The sequence below is a fragment of the Hippocampus zosterae genome, chromosome 10 (assembly GCF_025434085.1).
Source record: "Hippocampus zosterae strain Florida chromosome 10, ASM2543408v3, whole genome shotgun sequence".
Classification (NCBI taxonomy): domain Eukaryota; kingdom Metazoa; phylum Chordata; class Actinopteri; order Syngnathiformes; family Syngnathidae; genus Hippocampus; species Hippocampus zosterae.
In genome coordinates, this window is record NC_067460.1 from 23,983,244 (window position 1) to 24,007,119 (window position 23,876).

Genomic DNA, 23,876 nt, shown 5'->3' on the forward strand with positions numbered 1-23,876 from the left:
GCCACAAAAAAAAAAAAAAAAAAAAGTCTCAAGCGGTTATGCCTGAAAAGACACAGGAAGTCCTTTTTGGAATCAGGCAGCCATTTTGGGACAAACTTGTCTTCAATATATTATCTGATTGTTATTCAATTTTATAAGATAGCCTTTATTTGTCCCACACTGGGGAAATTTATTCTAAGCGGACTACTTTTGCAAGCGTTCCTCATTAACACACACACACACACACAGACACACACACACACACACACAAAAAAAAGTCACGTTTCATAGTTTTCCGTGCAGTTTCTTTCGGACCACTGCCCTGTCCAAGTGTACATTTCTGTGGCGTGACAAAGCGCAGGCCAAAGGGCGAGCTGTCAACAAAAGGGAGGCTAAAGACCAAGTGAGGGAGGGAAGTGGGGGGGGGGGGGGCAGGGGGGTAGAGCTGATTTCAAACAGCCTCAATCAGAAGATTTGTCATAACAACAAAGCTTTTCGGGCTCGAAAGCCAACGCGCGGCGGCCCCTCCCTCGCCATGTCGACTCGGAGCGTTGACAAAGCCCAGCGCTGATGTGTGTGTGTGTGTGTGTGTGTGTTTTGTTTTTTGTTTTTTCTTCTTCAGGAGGCCCAGCTGTAAAAAATGCCATTTAATGAACCTGTCTGCCGAAGCCGTCCCCTGCCTGTCAGAGGTGTCAGCCGCTGACGAGCGCTGGGGACGGCCGCCTCCAGTCACAGACAGGCCTGCCAGCTGGAGGCTTCGGCCCCAATCTAATCACGCCACCAGGAAGGGACCGGCGCTCTGCTCTTGGTCTGTCACGCTCAGGGGCTGCGGGAGGGAGGAGAGGAGCGGCGTGGGCGCTCGATGATGGAACGGGTGAGGTGGGGGGGGGGTGTTGGGTTGCCGCCCAAGCCTTTTGTCTCCGCACAGGTCCCCCCGCCGCGCATGCGCCGGGCGGCTGGGTTGACACACAAGGCCGGCCGGCCGGCCCGCCCGTGACGCAATTCAACATGGCCCGCCTCTCCTTCCTGACTCGACGGAAGCATCACGAAAACTAAAAAGATTGGTCGTGTCCCGGGGTTGTCGCTCATTTTTGTTAGCCGATTCTGAAAATTCGAAACATGCCACAAGTCACACCAGGACGTCGCATCGTTGAGATCCTTACAAAGGCCAAAGTACAGTTCCGTCATTTATTCCGTCTTTCATAACTTTGCTGCTGTGAATTGGGAATTTCTCCATTGTGAGACTAATAAAGGTTTTTCTTATCTTATCTTATCTTATTTTCTGGCTATCCGATGACAACCGTGCCTGGAGGTCATGTGTCATGTTGCTCCTATTATCTTTCTTGTTTGGGGAATTTATTACTTTTCAACTACAATTTCTCATTGAGTCACTGTGCTTAGCTCCCCCCCCCCCCCCCCCCCCCCTCTATTTGCAGTGAAAACTGCACTCTTTCTCAGGCGCCGCCATTTTGTTTAGGCCGGACGCGAACCTGCCGCCCGCACGCGCAGCCGACACATGGGCGCCGCGCTCTCTCATGCCCGTCATGGAATTGGGCCATCCTCCCGTTCGCCTTTGCGACTTGACGTCGGGCGACATCGGACGCGATGAGGAGGCGGCGCGCAGGTGACGCCGGCGTTTGAACCCGCCAGCCTAACAGACTTTCAAACGCCGGGCGCCTAACGCTAAGTGGAGGGACTCTAATCACATGTGACTGCCCGGCGGCTTCGACTACACATAGGGCTGAGACGCCGTGATGGATGTTATTAATAAATCGAAACGGGGCTTGTGGAAATCCGCCTGCTATATTTTTCTCTCCGAGATGGGAGAATAATACAATTGGGCGTGACGGATATATTTATACGGGTTGAGTGGAGCGGTGTGACGGAGGGCATCTCGGCACTCGCTCACTCTTGCAGATTTGGCTAATAGGCCCGGTCCCGTGGTGGAAAAAGGAGGGCGGGATTACCCCATACGGCCCTTTTCCATTGTACCGTTTCGACCCTGAAACGGTACCGTGTGGTTCCAATGGAACAGTTCCTGAGAACCTCTTCCGACCGGGTTCTAGAATGCAGGATGACATCGCTGTCATCTGATTGGCCGCATTTCTTAAGCAATCCGCAAGCCCCATTTCTTGGTTTCAAGCAAGCGCCACGTCTTCAAATACAGTATATACAGGACACATACTGTATATATATATTTTGTTTTACAACAGTACTTAACCATATGTAGAGGTGGATGGAATAAGTGAGCTCTCGGTTAACATTTTCACGAGCCGCGCACACGTCGCCAGATGTCATTTAATCGAATGGAGTGAATGAGAGCGAGCGCCGTCTTTCAACGAAGCCGCTTGAATTTCTTTAACGTACCACAAGGGGGACCCCCACGTAACAATAATAGTGCTTGTAGCACACTGCGGCACGAGTTCGAAACCTAAGGCACGTTTTCCAGAGTGAAAGTTGTACTATTACAAGAATAAAGTTGTCGTTTTGATATTTGCTTTTGAAAATACGGTCACGTGTCGCTGCCTTTTCCTGCAAATTGATTGAGTGACTGGATGGCGCCCTCGAGACTACGCCGCTGTCGAAAAACTGACTGTGAATGACTTGCTGCAGCGATTTCTGGTGGGAAAAGCCAAAAAGTCACAACAACCTGTTCAATAAACATTCGAATTTACAAATCCAAAACTGTACGGAAATAAAAATTTTAAAAAATTAAAAATGAATGAATGAATGAGGGCGGCCCGGTAGTCCAGTGGTTAGCACGCCGGCTTCACAGTGCAGAGGTACCGGGTTCGATTCCAGCTCCGGCCTCCCTGTGTGGAGTTTGCATATTCTCCCCGGGCCTGCGTGGGTTTTCTCCGGGTGCTCCGGTTTCCTCCCACATTCCAAAAACATGCGTGGCAGGCTGATTGAACACTCTAAATTGTCCCTAGGTGTGAGTGCGAATGGTTGTTCGTTCCTGTGTGCCCTGCGATTGGCTGGCAACCGATTCAGGGTGTCCCCCGCCTACTGCCCGAAGACAGCTGGGATAGGCTCCAGCACCCCCCGCGACCCTAGTGAGGATCAAGCGGCTCGGAAGATGAATGAATGAATGAATGAATGAATGAATGAATGAATGAATGAATGCGCAATAAAAAGTAAACGATTGTCGGCAAACGCACCAAAGTTCAAGTCGCTGTTGCATCAGGTAACTCGGGAAGAGTTTTCCTGCGGCAACATGAAAGTAACGCCGCCGCATTTAACTTGAAATAAAGCGGAAACGACAGCAATGGCCACACTTTCACATTAATCCATTTTTCCATGCCGCAAAGAATTAGCGCATCAAAGCACGTCGCCATCTGATCCTTCGCTCACTGACAACTGTTCTGAAGCCTCTTCCAAAAATGCCATTCCGCCGCACTCGGATAGGCGCCGTATATAAATACACTCCATTCCGGTTGAGGCCCGTATCTGGAGTTGAATAAAGTAGGAAGACTCCGAAAGCAGGTATTGGTTGGTGGTGGGGGAGGAGGGGGAGGGGGGGGGGAGATGGAGATTTGCATAATCAGTGTCAGTCTCCATTTGGGAGAGAGCTGGAGTGTGGCGGGATGACACGGCGTGGCTGCTCGGGTAGAGACCGGCGGGATAAAGCAGATGAATATGCATTACATAAACTGACACTTCACCGGCCCGCATGTCCAGCCAAGTTTGTCAATAGCGTTTATGTCAGCGACGCCATTTTGCGCGCATTAGCGAGGCCCCCGCAAGCGCCGTCTGCAAGGTGGGAGGAAACACTTTGATTTTTTCTCACTACCTCCTGCTTACTTCTCTCATCACATTTGGGGGTTTTTTTTGTTCCATTTACCCTGTTCGAATCACTTACTATGCCATCAAAGGACTCGCTCTGTCACAACATCGGAAAAATCAGAAACTGGACAAACAAATGAATAAAAATAGGCCCATGAAAGCACTTTTTTCACCAATTGACCTCGATTTGGGTGAACGAAAAAGTCTCAAGGGGCTCATGGCGTGACAAATCCCTCCCAGGAAAAGGGCGCCACTTGATTGATGGGCTGTTTTGCGGATGCCATCTAATGTGGGCGGAGCATTGCGACAAACGTGTGATGGTCCTTTTTCAGTAAAGAAATTCGAGGAAAAACAAAAATTGGCTTTTTGACTGGTCAATACCAATTATGCTTGATCTCTCTCTCTTAACTCAAACGGCTTGCTAATTGTGCCTTTTTTTTTTACGAAAAAAAAGCCCAAAAAATGTGACCATCATGTTAAATGGAGCGCACTTTCAAAGTGTAGCTAGCGCTCTATACACACCAAATGTTTTCCAAAGGGCTTCACCACACCTCTGAAAACATATCACCGACGTGCTGAAACAGCGGTGTCAATTTAGGGACTTTGGGTTTCCTTTTTAGTTGAAAATAACTTCTTATAACCTGCTGGATATTTCACGTCGTACGCTTTTTTTTTTAGCTAGCCAGTGCTAATAAGCTAACCTGGGAGATTTTGGCAATGTGGGGAATTACGCGCAAAGACCCATGAGAGAATTATAATATATTCATTCATTCATCTTCCGAGCCGCTTCATCCTCACTAGGGTGGCGGGGGGTGCCGGAGCCCATCCCAGCTGTCTCCGGGCAGTAGGCGGGGGACACCCTGAATCGGTTGCCAGCCAATCGCAGGGCACACAGAGACGAACAACCATTCGCACTCACACTCACACCTAGGGACAATTTAGAGTGTTCAATCAGCCTGCCACGCATGTTTTTTGGAATGTGGGAGGAAACCGGAGCACCCGGAGAAAACCCACGCAGGCCAGGGGAGAACATGCAAACTCCACACAGGGAGGCCGGAGCTGGAATCGAACCCGGTACCTCCGCACTGTGAAACCAACGTGCTAACCACTGGACTACCGGGCCGCCCAATTATAATATAATATATATATATATATATTATATGTATAATAATACCCGCGTTCCCTAATTATGATTAAGAAGAGCTTGAACATGCGCGTTTACACCGATTTCCCCCCCCCCCCCCCCCGGTGCCTGTAAGTGTAAACCTCTTGAAGCATGCTGGAGTTTGCTAACAAAGTCAAGAGGGGAGCCCGCCACCCCCCAAAGAAGACACTTTAGAGAGCCCATCAAGCAGATAAACAGCTTGAGAGTTTGGAGTATAAGGAGCTTGGGGCCCCCATCTTTTCTTAATGGGACTTTTTCCAGAGGCTTGTCAGCCCTTAAGATGACTGAAAAATCTTTCCTGGCCGGGATGCCACCAAGCTGCCGCGGCGAGTGCCAAGCTGATCGCTTTTGATCCCGCTTATCTTTTTTTTTTTTTTTTTTTAATAGTGGCGTGGGAGGGAAAGGCAACAAGACAGGGATGGAGGAGAGCAAGCTAAGCAGTTGGACGGGCGGCGCTGATGAGCAATGAGCCGCTCCTCCATTAATCTTGTCTGCCTCACCTTTGTTGCCTTTCACAAACGGCCTCATCCATTCTCCTTTCATCCTGCCAATTGCTTGATCATATGTCCCACATTTCATAACATTCTCCCCGTCACCTGCGGCGTGTCATGCAGGAGCAAAGCGGCCCCGATGGGGTGGACGCCCTTTGAGGATTATGCCGGGGCTACACCTCCATCGGGAGCGCCATTTTCGCAGGCATCCGGCGGAATTAGCTCGATTTATCTGTCTGCCTGGGAAAAAAAAAAAGTGGAACAGGTTCCTTATCGGCTCGGGGGCGCGGGGGGGGGCTTGTAAATGCAAATGTGCGCCTTTTGTCAGTAGGCGTCACCGCTCCGGGGTTGAGCGGGGCCGCGCCGAGCCGAGGCTACGGTAATCCGGCACTGCAGCGCGGCCGATAATTTGTGCCTTATCCTCATGTAATGATAGCGTCGGCGTCTTTTTACTCACGCTAATCCCGCCACCGAAGCGAGGAAATGCCCCGGCTGAGGTTTGTTAGCGGGCGACTAGTTTGGCAATGAGTTGCTGAGACCATGTTCGACAGGAAAACAAAATGGCGGATTTTGTCGCCGAGGAAGAAGGAATTATAGTACAACTAAAAAAAAAAAAAACATCCAATCCGGCGGCCCGGTAGTCCAGTGGTTAGCACGTGGGCTTCACAGTGCAGAGGTACCGGGTTCGATTCCAGCTCCGGCCTCCCTGTGTGGAGTTTGCATGTTCTCCCCGGGCCTGCGTGGGTTTTCTCCGGGTGCTCCGGTTTCCTCCCACGTTCCAAAAATATGCATGGCAGGCTGATTGAACACTCTAAATTGTCCCTAGGTGTGAGTGTGAGTGCGAATGGTTGTTTGTTTCTGTGTGCCCTGCGATTGGTTGGCAACCGATTCAGGGTGTCCCCCGCCTACTGCCCGGAGACAGCTGGGATAGGCTCCAGCACCCCCCGCGACCCTAGTGAGGATCAAGCGGTTAGGAAGATGAATGAATGAATGAATGAACATCCAATCCCACCCTTGCTGTCTGTTTTGAGGAGGCGGACCTTTTTATGCAAATGAGCAACGACTCACATTTGTCAGAGATTTTCATGGCGCGGGCCTTTCAGTGATTTCGATATTCAGGAATTTGCAGGTGGCCCTTTCGACCTAAAAATGAGGAAAAAAAAGATTTGTCTTCAAGAAGACAAATTTCCACATTTCCCGTGCGTGGTGTTAACTTGTGGCACGCTTTCAAAATAACCGACTATTTTGCTATTTGCTGGTATTTTTTTTTCTTTTTTTTTTTCAGCTTTTCACTTTCAATGTGGCGCATGTAACATGTTGAAAATGTATCTAAAACATATTGGAATGGATTTTAGGGGGCCGAGCTCCAAAACTCACTTTGTAGCGGCCATTCTAAATTGAGAGAAAAAAAAAAAAAGCACCCTGGGCACCAGTTGCATGGATACAAGAACACCGGTGTACTTGGACCCCGTTAATGACATAAACGAGGAGAGATGTTCACAGAATTTTTCTGGAAGCAAGTGAAATACGCCCCAAAGTGGGTGTATTTCTAAAGCTTTGGAAAAGACTCTTGAGACCTTTGTGGTCGTCCGGCGGGGATCCCGGGCGTCGCCCGTGCCTGCCAACCGACGACTCTCTTCCCTTCCCCTCCGCCCTAGAACAAGCTGCTTTGGCGCGCTGTGATTTGACTAATTACGTCGGATTAGAGCGTATTCACGCAAGATGTTCTCTCGAGGGTCAGCGACACGACACTCTGCTGCCCCCCACCCCCTGCATGCTATACACAAACCAGCCACTAGGACAGAACAAGGCTACTCACTGATCTTTTCATTCGGTCCACCCAGTGAGATACAATGCGAGAGCTGGTGAAAAGAGGGGGGGGGGGGGGGGAAGACTCCCATGCAAACAAAGCAACTTCTAGCCTCTTTTCTTTTTTTTGACCGAGTCAACGAAATAACAAAGATAACATAATGTTGATTAAAACTGCTGGTGTTGCACATGCCCAGTTCAAATGGGCCTTTGACTTCTACAGCCGTCAATGGCAGTGGACGAGTTCATAAGAAAAATAGCAATCGAGTAACGTAGCAATCAAATATAAGTAAATGGCTTATTCTGACATGGTAAAGATCGCTCCTCAGTAAGCTGTGCTCATACTAGTTTGTAACATAAGCCTGTGCGCGTCCTGATTGTCTCCGCGTGTTGCTCCACCGTTAGCGTTCAAAATGTCTGTCGCTTCTCACACCACCGTACACACGCATTAACGCGAATGAGCCTCGGAAAATGCCCGCGAGTGTGTGAATTCAATTGTGCTCAATCCATTTGCCACAATGAGGGGGGGCGGTGGGGGGTGTGGGGGGGGGGGCGTCGTGGCTATTTGTATGTGTCATAATGGCCTTAAAGGCGGCCTCATATGGAGGCAGAATACCAAAGAGGCTTACAGCCGCCGTTTCATTGAACATTTAGGCAAAAAAAGTTCCAAGGGGCCGTGCGTGATGAAAGACGGTAAAGCCGGTGGGATCGGCGAGCCTTATTGTACAGAAGTCACATCAAATTAATACTGAGGGCCACTCGCAGCCTTTCTTCTCCTCGGCTTTTCACAACGGATTAAGCTATGAAAACTCCTAAATGACTAAAGCACCTATTAGGCTCCGTGCTGCCGCCTTTCTTCTGCCTCGCCTTTGAAAGTTGCTCCGTGCGCGTCACGGAAACTTCCATTCGCAACCTGCCTGTGCACTTCAAAGCAGGAAAAATGGATGCCGCCACTTGGACGCAGCTAACGTCGTCGCGTTGGGAACTCGCACAATGTCAATATTTGCATGATCATTCACAGCCGAAGTTGAGTGACTTGACTGGCCGATTTTTAGTCCTGGTCACAAATAACGAATTTTTTTTTTCTTTCCAAAATCAATATCATCATATTTAAAATGAGACTCCAAAGTCCTGAAAAAGAAAAAAAAAACCCTCCCTGATTGAAAAGGCTGCAGGTCCGTTCGCTCCGTCTCCAATTGTCAATCAAATACGTTTTGGTCATAACAGGACATGCTCACATGGCAGAATAACCCCCCCCCCCCTTGCCCCCGCCACCCCAAAAATGCACATTTTCCAGTGTAAAAAGACAAGTCATTTAAATTAATGTCTTCGTGTCTGACTTGAGGGGCAGTGGTTAGCACGTGGGCTTCACAGTGTAGAGGTACCGGGTTCGATTCCAGCTCCTGTGTGGAGTTTGCATGTTCTCCCCGGGCCTACGTGGGTTTTCTCCGGGTGCTCCGGTTTCCTCCCACATTCCAAAAATGTGCATGGCAGGCTGATTGAACACTCTAAATTGTCCCTAGGTGTGAGTGTGAGTGCGAATGGTTGTTCGTCTCTGTGTGCCCTGCGATTGGCTGGCAACCGATTCAGGGTGTCCCCCGCCTACTGCCCGGAGACAGCTGGGATAGGCTCCAGCACCCCCCGCCACCCTAGTGAGGATCAAGCGGTTAGGAAGATGAATGAATGAATGAAAGTCTGACTTGAGTCAAATCCTCTGCCGATAGCGCCACCTGTTGGCATGGCGCTTCAGAGAAAGCCATTCGCATTACGATGGCGGGGGAGTGGTGGGCGGGGGGGTGGGTGGCGTTTTATTGAAACCCCTCTTGTAGCAGTGGAAGTAGTGAGCACCTCTCAGGCATGCAGAGCGAGCGTTGCCGTTGATGGTGGGGGGAGAGGGGGGGGGGGTTATCCGTGCACCCTGACTCGCCTTCTCTCTGAGGCTCTTCAAAGACGCGCAGGCGGTGCATGAATTGTAATTATGGCTCCTAACAGGATTCGAGAGCGGGCACTTGAGAAGCGGGTCGTGTGGAGTTAAACGGCTGTCACACACACTCCAAAGCCGGGCTGCCATGTGAACAAACCGACAAAAGCCGCGCTCCCATCCAGCCTTGGGCCCTTCTGGGGCCACTTTACCTCTCGCCGGGAGATTAGAGATCAGCTTTAAAAGCAGCCCAAATGGCATCTTTGAGTCCAGGTTGCACTTTTTCGGGCTAATGCACAAAAGACGGCCAAGACCAGCAGTGTGGACGTACTTTATCAGTCATCCTCAAGCGAGGGATGGGAGGCTTTAAGGCAAATGGGATAAAAGGGGGGGGGGCAGTTCGACATCCGATAATTGGTACCATCTGAAAAACCAACGGAAAAAAAAAAAAGAAATCAGTGTCAGATTATCTCCCGACCTGGCCATTTGGAGTGACGGGGGGGGGGGGGGGGGGGGGGGGGGAAGAAATCATCTGTGCTTGCACAAAATGCTTCAATGTGGCAGCCTTCAAGTTCCCAAAGGGAAAAAAAAAAAAAAAAAAAAGCATGACGTCCCCCACGCCTGACCCTCGCTCGATCCTTAATTGGATTGTGAGCAGCGCTGAAGAAACATTTGCGGCATTGTTCACTCGGGCTGCGCTTTTCTTTGGAGCAGAATTCCTTCCAGTGGTTTGCTTAGCCCAACAAAAACATTCAAACCGCCGCTGACGGGGAAACCTTTCAGTTTTCATCAGCCAGACCTTTCTCCCCCCCCCTTTTTATTTTTTGCTCCGATTCGCCCACCTCCTAAAAATCACGCTCAGCGTCTGCCCTGAAATAAAAACGTATCTAGTACAGAGCGCGGCCGCTTTCATTAGCAGCGCTTTGCTAGCGCCGGCAGCTAGCGAGCTAGCAGCCATCTTGTAAAAATCTGCTTGATGTTTGCCGTTTGTGGGCCGAGATAGAAGAGCCAAAAGAGCGATTTCGCTGACTTCAAGCATCTTTTGACCCGATATTCTTAACCAGGTATTCTAATTAGCCATTCTTGGCAATACGTACGCCGAGATAAAATAAGAAAAAGCGCAATTCCAGATCTCATGGTCTCATTTCAAGACTTTGTCATTAGCAGCGCTGTGCTCGCGCCGGCAGCTAGCGAGCTAGCGGCCATCTTGTAAAAATCTGCTTGATGTTTGCCGTTTGTGGGTCGAGATAGAAGAGCCAAGAGAGCGATTTCGCTGACTTCAAGCATCTTTTGACCCGATATTCTTAACCAGGTATTCTAATTTGCCATTCTTGGCAATACGTATGCCGAGATAAAATAAGAAAAAGCGAAATTCCAGAGCTCATGGTCTCATTTCAAGACTTTGTATCGGCCCAGCGCATTTAAAGCCACTTTGCAGGCACGTGTTTTCATTTGCGTCTTTGCAGGTGAAACTTTTTTTCTAGAATTGTCGACAAAAACATGATCTAGCGATGCCTTTAACATTTACATCAATCGAGCTCATTACCCCCTCATGTGTTGCTTCAAAAAAAAAAAACTCTAATGAAAATAATGACAATAATATCTCATTAAGGGAGCGAATGAGCGACATGGGGGAGAATTAATAGCAGACAGGTGTACAACACACCGCAATTATGGAAGCTGAAATTAGTTCACTGCCTCCAGGCAAACACCGGGGAAATTCTGTGTGTGTGAGTGTGTGTGTGTGTGTGTGTGTGTGTGTTGATGGTGCTAGCTTCTGGGAGGGTTAGCAGTAGTGCAGACACGCAAAACAACAACAACTAGACACAAAAAAAAAGTCTTAAATGTGTAAATTAGGGCGAGAGGTACGCGCGGCAAAGCGGCTCCCCCCCCCCGGCAGACGCGGGCGGGCCGAGATGAGACGGAAGCGGGGAAACGTGATCAAGGCGAGCGCGCGGCGGCTCGGCAGGCGTCAGCGCCGCCGCTCAGCTCGGCGGCAAAGTGGCGGCGTCTCCTTTCGCAGTCAATCATTCATTCATTCATTACCGAGTGCTGCCTCTCCGGCGTTTGTATTTTTGACCTATCGTATTACTTACTGCCTTGGTAAACGTCTAATCCACCCCCCCCACTTCGTTAGACGGTGTCAACAGCCGACATGCTTGCCCCCAACCCCCAACACCGAGCAACCCTCTTGGAAAAAGACACACACACACAAATGCACAAGAGCGATGTATGACTCGGAACATGCAATTTGAATCGAGATATTTTTTTGTAAGGCTATTAGATGCGACAAGAGGCTGCAAAAATGTTGGAATTATCCCCCCCCCCCCCCCGCCCCGTCCCACTCACCCCCTTGTGGAAAAATCCGTGATACATGTGGACACACATGGAACGGTTCAGAGGTCACCACAATTGTACCCAAGGGCACTTCGGGTCACCCCCAAGAACCCCCCCCCCCCCCCCCCCGAGTAGCCTGTGGGCCTGTTTTAAAAATAGCTCACCAGTGATTTCCTCGGAATGTTGTTGTACACTGGAAACAAAAATGGTCAGGTGGATATCCAGAGACATTTTTTTTAAAGTAAACGTATCAACCAATTTGCAGTTTGGCTGCTCTTTCTTCCACCCAAAGTAAGAAGGATTCAAAGTGTTTGGGGGGGGGGGGTCATAGTTGTGGGGAAGTTACAATTTAAACTATTAGGAAATGAAAAGGGCGGCACGGCGGACAACTGGTTAGCGCGTCGGCCTCACGGGGCAAAAGTGCAGGGTTCGATTCTGGCTGCGGCCTTCTTACGTGGACCTTGCGTTTTCTGCCCGTGCCTGCGTGACTTTTCTCTGGGTGCTCTCCTTGGTTTCCTCCCACATTCCAAAAACATGCACGACAGGTTTAAATCGTCCGCAGGTGCGATTGCTAGCGCGAACGGTCGCTTGCCTATGCGTGCCCTGTGATTGGCTGGCAGATTAGAAATGGGATGGTGAATTCGTCACAGTTTCATTTGAATGAATTGCCCTGCCCGAACGCGTAACATCCATGATCGTTTGGATCTTAAAGAAGACCCGACCCGGGGACAATATGTAAATGCGTGTCTAACGCGGTCCGAGTCTTGTTAATTGCCGTATAAAATAAGCAATTGGCAAACCCGCCCCAAAAGTCTGCACACCAGCATGGCGGATGGAAATGAGGTGGGCTCCATTTGACGCCGGTGCCGGGGAGCGGGCTCATATGAAGCACGGCTCAGTGGCAGCCACAACTAATCAAGAGAGACAAAATGTCTCGCGCTGCCATCTTTGCCTCGCGTCCTCCGCAGAGGCGAACCTCCCCCCCCCCCCCTTTTGCTTTCTTCTCCTTCTCATCTCGGCTCCTAAGGGGAAGCTGACCCCGCCGTAGAAGTGGCGGCGCAGCAGTAAGCAAGGAGGGAGAGGGGGCGGTGGGGGCGGGGGGTGGTTGCTAGGTCAGGCCCGAGCTCGGAAACCGGGTCACGATACGCAACGGGAAGGAAGATATTTTGCAAATGAAATAGGTCAACATAATGCTTTTGTTATTTTGCCTCCTGCATCAAAAAATGAATAACAATAAAATAAAAATCCTCCCATACCGACAATCATTCTGTGGTTGTTAAAAACAACAACAACAAGAATGATTTTTCTTGGGGTTTTGGATTTATTATTATTATTATTTTTTAATGAATAGCTTTGGATGGAAGTAAAAACTTCCCGCTCGTTCATTGGGGAAATAAAGTCATATAAACGAAAAAATGAAATTAAGAAAGATAGAAATTGAATACATATAATAATTGACAGTTTGCATAAAATCATGGAAAAAAATCCGTGTATCAATATAATAAGTACAACGGTACCTCAAATGGTCAACGACGCATCTTATGAGACCGAGTCGGTGCGAACAAGTTCGAGTTGCGTGCGTGGCCTTATTTGAACAGAATTGGTGCAGCAACGCATGTAGACAGACAACAAAACAATAGTTGCAGGTATATATTCTGCAGTTTACAGATTCACGTATTCGGGAAACTTTTCTTCGTGTATTACGGATGTCTGGATTACACTGCCACCTGGTGGTCAAGGCCCACACACCAAAAGAAAGTATTAAAGAAGTTCATGTTGTTCTGGGACCGAAACGGATTCACGGAATTTCCATTTACTGACAATAGGAAAGATAATGTGCGATTCAAGTGTTTAGAGTTAGAGTAGAATTAAAGTGAAGATGGGTTTTTTTTTTAAGTCCTTAATTTTTTTTAAGTCCTCAAAAAAAAGGCTGTGTTTCGGATCTCTCAAAAAAAAAACGGTGAATTTGTGTGATTTATGTACTGGGGGAAAAAAAAAGGTTGAAACACTGCTTTGATGGATCTTAAAAAAAAACCCCGATAAAAACTCTTGAGCGCGCTCTGCGGCGGGGCGTCGCGGGTGAAGCCCCATCTCTTCGGATGATAACCCAACAGACATAAATCACGGCGCGAAACAAGGCCGACACCGTCCGATTCATTAATGGAAATGATGTGTCAATATGCTGCCGTCCATTCACGCGCGTCAGCTGGCCCCGCCGGCACAATGGGCCGGGGGCCGACTTATGAACTCCGGCCGAGTCCATAAAACAACTGGCGGCGCCGCTGGGGAGCGCCCCCCCGAGACGCCGCCCTCTTGCACGGACCAGCAGATGACACAGATGGGGCGAGAGCAAACAAAGCCGAGGGGCCCTTTGTGCGCGCCGGCAAAGCCTTTCAAGAGCCATTCATGCAACAAATTGGGCAAATCTGGCCAGGCCGTGGCCACTCCCGCTTTGCTCTTTTATTAGCGCCAGGCCGACGTCACACTGCGGGCGGAGAGTCTGATTTACTGCGGATTCACCCCGAAAAAAAAAAAAAAACCCAAAACACACTGCTTAATAATTACGATATAAGCAGACAGCGAAAGCACTCAACAGGAAGACCGTTGAGCGAGAAGTATCGTTCGGTTGCATTTAATTGGCACAGGAAACGCGGAACTGCAATCCGACTGGCTGCCAACACGGCCTAGCGGGGAAGCGCGCGATTTATCTGAGCCAGTCGGTGAAGAAAGATCATACAAAAATGACACCCCCCCAAAAAAATTTTTAAAAGCGTTTTATCCCGTAGTAAAGTTCAAGATTTCCAATTTCGTCTCTGGCACAGCAAATGATATCTCATGACAGATTAGCGGTTGGAAGTAAGACATGGCGTCATGTTAGCCGTAGCGTCGACGCTCCTGTTTTAATTCATTCATTCATTCATTCATCTTCCGAGCCGCTTGATCCTCACTAGGGTCGCGGGGGGTGCTGGAGCCTATCCCAGCTGTCTCCGGGGAGTAGGCCGGGGACACCCTGAATCGGTTGCCAGCCAATCGCAGGGCACACAGAAACGAACAACCATTCGCACTCACACTCACACCGCGGGACAATTTAGAGTGTTCAATCAGCCTGCCACGCATGTTTTTTGGAATGTGGGAGGAAACCGGAGCACCCGGAGAAAACCCACGCAGGCCCGGGGAGAACATGCAAACTCCACACAGGGAGGCCGGAGCTGGAATCGAACCCGGTAACTCTGCACTGTGAAGCCGACGTGCTAACCACTGGACTACCGGGCCGCCCTATATCTATATATTCATTCATTCATTCATCTTCCGTACCGCTTGATCCTCACTAGGGTCGCGGGTGGTGCTGGAGCCTATCCCAGCCGTCTTCGAGCAGTAGGCGGGGGACACCCTGAACCGGTTGCCAGCCAATCGCAGGGCACACAGAGACGAACAACCAACCACGCTCACACTCACACCTAGGGACAATTTAGAGTGTTCAATCAGCCTGCCACGCATGTTTTTTGGAATGTGGGAGGAAACCGGAGCACCCGGAGAAAACCCACGCAGGCCCGGGGAGAACATGCAAACTCCACACAGGGAGGCCGGAGCTGGAATCGAACCCGGTACCTCTGCACTGTGAAGCCGACGTGCTAACCACTGGATTACCGGGCCGCCCGCTCCTGTTTTAAGTTCCACGTAAATGGCGATCAGTGAATACCGATACCAGGTATTGATAATGGGTTGATAACAGCCTTATTTTTAAGGTATCGAATAATTCCGATGACTGCCGATACCAGCCGCCGATACTTACGTTTAAAAAAAATTTGCACGGGTCTTTATTTAAAATTTGTTGTCATTGTGTTAAATATCAAACGACTGGCGATAACCAAAGAGTGAATACTCGCGCTGGTACTCGTCTGGAAAAAAAAAAAAATGGGATCGAACATGCCTACGGATCAATGAGGGCAGTCCAGAGCCAATGTTGATATCAGATATCGCCATCCGGTATCGGCAGGAAAAGGAATTGATTCTTTTGGGCTGTAACAGGCATGAGCCTCAACACACGTGTTCCGTTGTCGGCGTTCAACAGCAGAATAATAGACTGACAACAATTTCAATAACCGTTCGGAGCGAAAATTTTGCAAAGCCAAAAAGATTTTAACGATATAAATATTTGACCAAGCAACAACTTGCAAGTAGGGCAACTCCAAAGTCGGACTGCAGAAACTTTTTGTGACCGTTTGGTGGCGTGGGCCGAGATTTTTACTGCTGTAAAGGTTGAAAAACGCTCCTCGAACGAATGTCCGCCCGGGGTGGCCACGATCTTTACAAATGTCCGACGCTTTCCCCCTCCAAGCCGGTGCCCTCATCAACATATTTTTGGAGAATGTCGTCCGAAACCGAGAAACGCTTGAAGGAGAACAACATCGGTCTTGAGTGAGCGCCGTTTGCTTGCGCGCAGGTCATTAGATAAGCGCGCCAGCTTCCTCTCATTAGGCCCCGGCGCATTTTTTTTCACGGCGGCAGCGGCGGCGGCGGCACAAGCAATCTGCATGGAGAGACATTTGTCATCATTAGCCCCGCCTCTGACAGTTGGCACCCGGCACCTCACATCTCCGCGACTTGGCAATTATGAGCCCTTCATCCCTTATTTAGGCAAACCTGGCCTAATTTGATCCCGGGGCCTCGAACGCCGGCCGCGCCATTCGATTAGCGGGGGCGGCGCAGCGGCGTTGCGGCTCGAGTCCTCTTTTGTTTGTCATCCGGAGGGGAGGCGGATCTGAGGAAAAACCCGTGAAGGTGACGGCGTTCCGCGGGAAGCGCGGAGGAGCGTCTCGGGGTCAGTGAGCAGATGATTACGGCGCCCACGCGGAGACGGTCGACGCCTAGCGTAGCATGAAGATTAATACGCTCCTTTTTTTGTACCAAACGCACACAACAACAAAAAATCCCAAAAAACTGTCGTCATTTGGTGGCAAATTAACTCTGCGCAGTTTGTTTCCGAAGAAGCATTGGTCACGGCGCCTATATAGCCCGTTGAAACCAAAATGGCGGACTTCCAGCGTGCTGCCAAGCACGTCTCTTCTGACTTTTTGGTGGGTTTTCTCATGATAGGCATGCCAGCCAAATTTCAGATTGCAATGTGAAAGTGGCTGACAAAGCACGACCAAATTTGTGACAATGTGGCCTCGGTCATCTGTCTCGGGCATATGGTTGAAATTTTGCTCGCAATTTGACAAAAACGGCTCCTCCAAAATTCAAGCGGCTAAATGAAACGGACTCGTTTGCGAGTCATTCTCCCGGTTTACTCATAACGATGCCTACCAAAAAAGGCGCCGTTAAAGACGCCTGAAGAAATGTGTCACGAATACACCACAAATGGCCAACCCTTCTCTCGTCTCAATCAAGCCATGCAAAATCGCAAGCTAACGATGACAAAGTTGCAACCAAATTATGAAACGTTCATTTAAAAAAAAAAAATCTTGTTCTAAAGGCAAATTTAGTATTTTCCCAACTCTTAATTTGGCACGCATACGCACGTGAGCCGCACTGCTGCTAAATTCATGCAAATGCATGCATGTCATTTATCACAAAGGCTGACAAGCGTAGCATATTGCGCGGGGGGGGGGGGGGGGGGGTTTGAAGGGCCAAATGAAGCTGAGACAATCAATTACGTTTCTTAATTTACACTTTCGCCACCTTTTTTTTTGTGTGTGCAGTGAGAGACACGCGCAAAAATGTTTCAAAACGCACGTCCGGTAGTCGAAGTTTGTGTGGCATGGCCGTGCGCGCTTGATGTTGATTGGCTGGTTCCAGTCGGAAAAGGTGGCGAGCCTCCAGGCGACGAAGGAAACTAATGAATGGACGCAAGCCAAAGGGGGTCCGGCAAAATTAGTCGGCCTCCTGCGGCGACACCATATTGCCGGGGAATAATAATAATACTAATAACAATAATAATGCTCCGTTATTTAAAAAAAAAAAAAAAAAGAACAAATGATCCCACTGACAGTCTCATGGTGGTGACAGTCAATTTTCTAAACGCACGCTAGCAGCTCACCCACGGGATTCAAACAATGTCGAGTTTCGGATATTTTTAATGGGATTTCGACAGAAAGATGTCATTTTATTCCGTACCCGGAATTGTGTTAGCGCATTAGCTTAGCAGCCTCGGTATTAGCTAAACGTCCCTTTTTTAATTTTTATTTTTTTAACTTTCAACTTCAGCTTGACATGTGCCGCTCGCTGAATTGTAGCGCACCAAGAAAGACAACTTGAATGGCTTTTTTTTTGGGGGGGGGGGAAAGCATGCAGGCACAATCGGCCACCGTTTTATAGGATTGATGAAAACAGAAACGTCAAATATGTTCTTATTTTGTAGGACAACGTTTTTTTTTCGACCAAATTTCTGGTTGCCACGTCCAAGAGGCCGGAGGCGCTACATTTCTAAATTGTAATATTTTGTTTGCAAAGTCATCAAACTCATGGTCGCGTCAAACCAAATTAGCAGACTTCCTGGATGTTTTTTGTGGGTCCAACTCAAGGCCGCGACCTCAGAGTCATAATTTGGTAAAGTTCATATTTTAGTCACCAATCCACACTATTGGTCAATCGACGCACGTATGTGATTTTTACAACTTACTGACAAATCAAGTGTCGAAAACGGCTCGCGATCTTTGACCCATGCTCACGCTTGAGTAATAAGGCCGTTTTTTTTTGTGGGGGGGGGGGGGTCTCCTGAGAAGTGACGATTTTTGCACAGAGCACGATTGTCAAAATCAATCGTCTTTGTTTGTCGCCGATTTCAACATAGCCCGGATGCATCCACACATCACCATGAGCACGAGCGTGGCGGTCAAGAGGGGGGAATTTCCAGTCGAGTCCGGCTGACCCCCGCAATCGCCCGCCACGTTAACAGGGACAATCGCTCTTCAGAAAGAGGAAGACGCCAAAGAAAAATGGAGGCCAAGAAGCAAAGAAGCGCCCTGCCCATCGCTGCGGAAACAAAAGAGGCCTTGAAAACAGGGTCACATGCGCCGCGAGAAATTTGGGGGTGCGGGGTGGCTGACAGCGGGAGACGCCATTTTGATTTACACAAGAACGCGCGGGTCCAAAAACTGGGCCCGCGCCGGAATCGCAGGCGCATATATTAAAGAGCGCAGGGCTTCCTCCTCCCTTCTTGGGCAGGCGCGCGAGCAACACCGCTCCCAACGTGGTCGCGAGCGTGGCACCGCAGGGTCCGAGACGAGCGGCGCGGCGGAGGGCCCCTCCTGCCGGCGGCGCCTTTACGAGACAGCACATGCTTCGGATTAGCGGGGCCGTAATCTGGGCAAAATCCCCCGCGCTGCCGTCACGCACGCGGACGGCGACGGGCCAAAGAAGCCGAACGCTGACGTCGCGGCGCTCTTCGACGGGAATGTCGGACGCGGTCTGCTTCTAATCAACGAGGCGGGCCGGGCCGCAGTGGGAGGGAGGATGGAACGTTTGGCAAGACGGGAACTGTACGCTCCAAGGTCACAATGTTACGTGGGATTATGAAGTGAATAGGGCAAACGTTGGGGCCAAAATACATGATGGGGAGGCTTGTTTTTCTTTTTTCGGCAAGTTGTGGAATGACGACAAATCGCATGGCCATTTGTCAGCAGACTGACTTGCGGGAAAGAAGAAAAGTCTTTGATGGGACGGCTTTGAATTGTCCCGCTCGGAGGATTTATCGGTTACAAAATGTCAGGCCTCAAAGATATCAAAGCACGAGATTGGGACATGCGATGCTGTCACCGCTTGGGCCCCACGATCGTCATTTACGATGTGATTGCGCAATCTGTTCACGACCGATTCCGATGACCGCCGCTAGGTGGCGCATGCGTGTTTGAGACCTGCAAAATCACGGTTGTGACGCCATTTGTCTATCCATCGGTCCCACTTGGGTCTTTCTTACTGCATCTGTTTGTTTTTTTCTCTCATTGTACGTCAAAATAATTGATAAATATTTTTGTGCTTCAATCATTTTTCAACACACACACACACACATATACACTGTGCAGCCCTCCCAAATTTGAGCCTTTCAACAGGAAAGATGTTTTGAAAATGTCAGATTTCGGTATGTGGGACAAATAAATAATATCATGTCCTTCCTCTGTCGAATCGAATCGATGATCTTTTGTGTACCCCCCCCCCCCAAAAAAAGAAAAAAATTGCCAGCATCTGCTCTTCCTTTTTTTCTGACAAGTTCTGGACCAAACCAGTGAGTGAATGTTAATTCGTTTTAGTACGTTTCCTGTTATTGAAATATTTTTTTGAACAGAGAAATGAAAAATGAGGACTTGTTTTAAATTCGGAAAAAACGGATTCAACGAATAATCCAAAAACTAAATAATTGACCAATGAAGCGATGAAAATCTAAATCCAAGAGAAAAGCACATTCTGATTTTCAAGTGAAGAGTATATGCGCGTACACGTAGAAACAAAATGGAAATGTATTTTTCCTTCCTGGAGTTGAAGACGCTCATAAACGGCTGGATTATTTTTTAATAATGACACGTGACAACTGAAACGTTTTCAACTGTTGTCTGTGAGAAGAACGCTCAACGGATTGCTTCGTGGCTTTTGTGACGTTTCAGAACGGAGTTTTATACACGCCACATATCCACCAAAAATAAATACAAAAATACCAATGACATTTTTTGGACAAAGAAAATCTAAAAGGTCTTTTCCAAATAGCTTGGAAGAAAAATTCGGTCTGGTTGAGTGAAGAAAGCTAGAATGCGGATATCAACGAGTATTTGCCACGCTGACGACGAGCTTGTCATTTCTACAATTGAATAGAAAATACATTCGGGGTGGTGGGGGGGGGGGGGGATAATAAAACAGCACCCCCAAAAAGTGCTATTTTTCCCCCTTGCGCGTGGGTTGTATTCCCTCTTGCGTCGACTCGTACTGGCTGTGGGCCTTCCGACGAGCCCAAGCCGTCTATAAAGAGCCCCGGGACGGGAGCGGAGTGGTTGTGACGTATCGCGCGGCCATTGGGCCAGCCCGCCACAAGCCCCTCCCCTTGCCATAAAGCCAGCGCTCGCGCGCGCGAACACCGCGGCGATGCGAGCCGGCGGAGCTCATTTTTTTTGCACTCGGCGCAAAGCGCGCACGCACACTCGGCATTCGGCGCAGGACAGCGGGGGCCCTTTCGCTCCCTTCTTCGCGCTCACTTGCGACCGTCTCTCAGCCATGTTAAGCCGCGAGGCGTGAGCGCCGCGCGGCCGTCCCGGAGCTCGAAGCCGGCCCGCCCGCCCCACTCCTCAAGCCCCCCGTTCCGAAGTGGGGTTTACTTCCACCACCACCACCACCCCCCCTCGCCCCATCCCTCTTGTCGTTCTCCTTTTTCTCCGTAGAGCGTTGCCTTTTCTCCTCTAAAATTGGCTCCCGTACAAACCGCCGCGTTGGATCCGTCGGCGTACTGCGAGACTCCGGTGTACAACCCGGATCTCTGCCCCAACATGATCGCCGCGCAGGCCAAGCTGGTGTACCACCTCAACAAGTACTACAACGAGAAGTGCCAGTCGCGCAAGGCGGCCGTGTCCAAGACCATCCGCGAGGTGTGCAAGGTGGTGTCGGACGTGCTGAAGGAGGTGGAGGTGCAGGAGCCGCGCTTCATCAGCTCGCTGAGCGAGATGGACAACCGCTTCGAGGGCCTGGAGGTCATCTCGCCCAGCGAGTTCGAGGTGGTGCTCTACCTCAACCAGATGGGCGTGTTCAACTTCGTGGACGACGGCTCGCTGCCCGGCTGCGCCGTGCTCAAGCTGAGCGACGGCCGCAAGCGCAGCATGTCGCTGTGGGTGGAGTTCATCACCGCCTCGGGCTACCTGTCGGCGCGTAAGATCCGCTCGCGCTTCCAGACGCTGGTGGCGCAGGCGGTGGACAAGTGCAGCTACCGCGACGTGGTCAAGATGGTGGCGGACACCAGCGAGGTCAAGCTGCGCATCCGCGACCGCTACGTGGTGCAGATCACGCCCGCCTTCAAGTGCACGGGCATCTGGCCGCGCAGCGCGGCGCACTGGCCGCTGCCGCACATCCCGTGGCCGGGGCCCAACCGCGTGGCCGAGGTCAAGGCGGAGGGCTTCAACCTGCTCTCCAAGGAGTGCTACTCGCTCAACGGCAAGCAGAGCTCGGCCGAGAGCGACGCCTGGGTGCTGCAGTTCGCCGAGGCCGAGAACCGGCTGCTGCTGGGCGGCTGCCGCAAGAAGTGCCTGTCGGTGCTCAAGGCGCTGCGCGACCGCCACCTGGAGCTGCCCGGCACGCCGCTCAACAACTACCACATGAAGACGCTCGTCTCGTACGAGTGCGAGAAGCACCCGCGCGAGGCCGACTGGGACGAGAACTGCCTGGGCGACCGCCTCAACGGGATTCTATTGCAGCTCATCTCCTGCCTGCAGTGCCGCCGCTGCCCGCACTACTTCCTGCCCAACCTCGACCTCTTCCAGGGAAAGCCGCACTCGGCCCTGGAGAACGCCGCCAAGCAGACGTGGCGCCTGGCCAGGGAGATCCTCACCAACCCCAAAAGCTTGGAGAAACTCTGAGGTAACCCGCCCGACCGCCCGAACGACATCTTTTCGCCGGCGCGCGCACGCGCTTCCCGGTCCGATTCCCGCTTTGACGAGACTTGAAACGCGCGTGGACATTTTGGATACCGTCGATGTGTTGATGGCGTTGTGAGATTGTGAATGTTGGTGTGGCTTTTGTTTTTCTTGATCTCCCGGGAACGAAAAAAAACAACCTAATTTATACTTTTGCTCGATACGGTTTGTACTCCTCGTTTTTTTTCTCTCTCTCGCAAAAAGTTTACATTTGAGTGTAAAGCATCTGTTAAAAGAAACATTCCATCGAGTTACTTGAATTTTTAATTTAAAGAATCTTTTTATTGGCCGTTCTCTTCTTTTCTTTTTTTTTTTTTAAATGACTTGCTCTGCCACGATTTCTTTGGACTAAAACCTATATATAAATATAGTAAATATATCTGACGGTAAAATTGAGGAAAAGACATGCACTTGAACTACACTGGATTATAACATCTGTGACCTGTTTGTTTGTTTTTTAATTGTCATCCACTTAATTTAAAGAGCTAATAAAACCAACTGTTATGTATTTATTCGTCGTCGAGCTTTTGTTTGGGGGGGGAAAAAAGTGACTCTTAAAAAAAAATTTAAAAATAGAAAATACACGGATGCCACGAAAATGAAATTCAAAGCGGCTGATGAATTTTGCTGCACGGCAACATGGCGCGTTGCCGTCGTTTCGGGGAAGGCGTCGCGTGCGTGTGCAACTGACCTTGGGGCTGACCCCCTTAAAGGCGGGGTCGTCCTCGTCCACCTCGAAGTAGATTTCGCTGCCGGTGATGGAAAGGGTCCCCCGAGCCACCAGGCCGGGAGCCACCAGCTGGGCCGGGCTGCTCAGCACCACCGGGCCTGCGCGGTGCAAAAGAGCCACAAAACAGCGCGTCAATTGCATTCGCTTGAAAAGAAAACAAAACAACAAAACAACAACAAACATGCAGTGGCAAGTATTTTTTTATATACGTGTAGTCGCCACGTGACAACAAAACACCTATCGAGTTTTTTTTTAAAGTCACTCGCGTGTGTTTAATTTTGCAGGATTGTCAATTCAAAAACCAAAAAGGTTTTTTTTTTGCATGACGTGGAGTCAATAAATATCCTGACAAAATCAAAACGTTCAGTGAAAATAAAATATATATATATATATATATATAATAAAATCATTTTTATTTTTGCAGGGTTGGAACTGCGAATTAAGAAAAAAAACCCAGGTCGTGTATTTCATACGATGCAAAAACGTATTGAAACCAATCATTTGATAAAATTGAATCCATTTTTTTAAGTTATGACAAACTGCGGTGTGGTTTATTCCCGACAGGGTCTGTTTTATTGTTATTATGTCGCTTGTTTGCACAAGTTGAAATCAATACACTTCGTCACACACACATACACAAAAAAAAAACCCAAACGTCATAAAATGAACCACTATTGAAACACACCACTCACTATCCAGTCTGGGTTATTTAAAAAAAAAAACAAAGAAGAAATGTCGTTTTGTTTTGCCTGCAGTGTAGCAGTGACCAAAAGCTTACAGTGGGGGGGGGGGGGGCACTATCTGCAGTGAAATGGAGTCATTTCTTCAATCAAGTGTCACGTTCCTCTTTCGCATTCATTCCCAGCAACTGTGGTGACACTTTTCTAGGCTGTGATCTGATTTCATAATTTAAGACCCCCCCCCCCCCCACCCAAAAAAAAATGTCCATCGTCAACGAGCACAAAATGACGAGTGCAACATCAAATATTAGGAACGGGCCTGGCATCGGAAACGAAAACAAGGACAAGAAACAAGCTGCCGCCTTCACCAG

General features: G+C 49.5%; 2 protein-coding genes and 1 long non-coding RNA gene across 3 annotated transcripts in view; 2 read left to right on the top strand and 1 right to left on the bottom strand.

Annotated features, from left to right (window-relative positions):
* The window catches only part of LOC127608540 (neurobeachin-like), a 160,371-nt gene that overhangs the window by 40,741 nt on the left and 95,754 nt on the right, over positions 1 to 23,876 (bottom strand). The window contains exon 39 of the mRNA XM_052077661.1: positions 22,787 to 22,923. Coding sequence (XP_051933621.1) covers positions 22,787 to 22,923 — 137 coding nt within the window. The remainder of the gene's footprint in view (positions 1 to 22,786; positions 22,924 to 23,876) is intronic.
* Positions 4,532 to 11,483, top strand: LOC127609031 (uncharacterized). Its single transcript, XR_007964455.1, has 3 exons — positions 4,532 to 6,247; positions 8,754 to 10,215; positions 10,464 to 11,483. It is a non-coding gene; the product is annotated as an uncharacterized LOC127609031 (long non-coding RNA).
* On the top strand, positions 20,569 to 22,607 carry LOC127608980 (putative nucleotidyltransferase MAB21L1). Its single transcript, XM_052078577.1, has one exon. It carries the CDS (start codon positions 20,959 to 20,961, stop codon positions 22,036 to 22,038), a length of 1,080 nt encoding a protein of 359 aa, XP_051934537.1. The 5' UTR covers positions 20,569 to 20,958; the 3' UTR covers positions 22,039 to 22,607.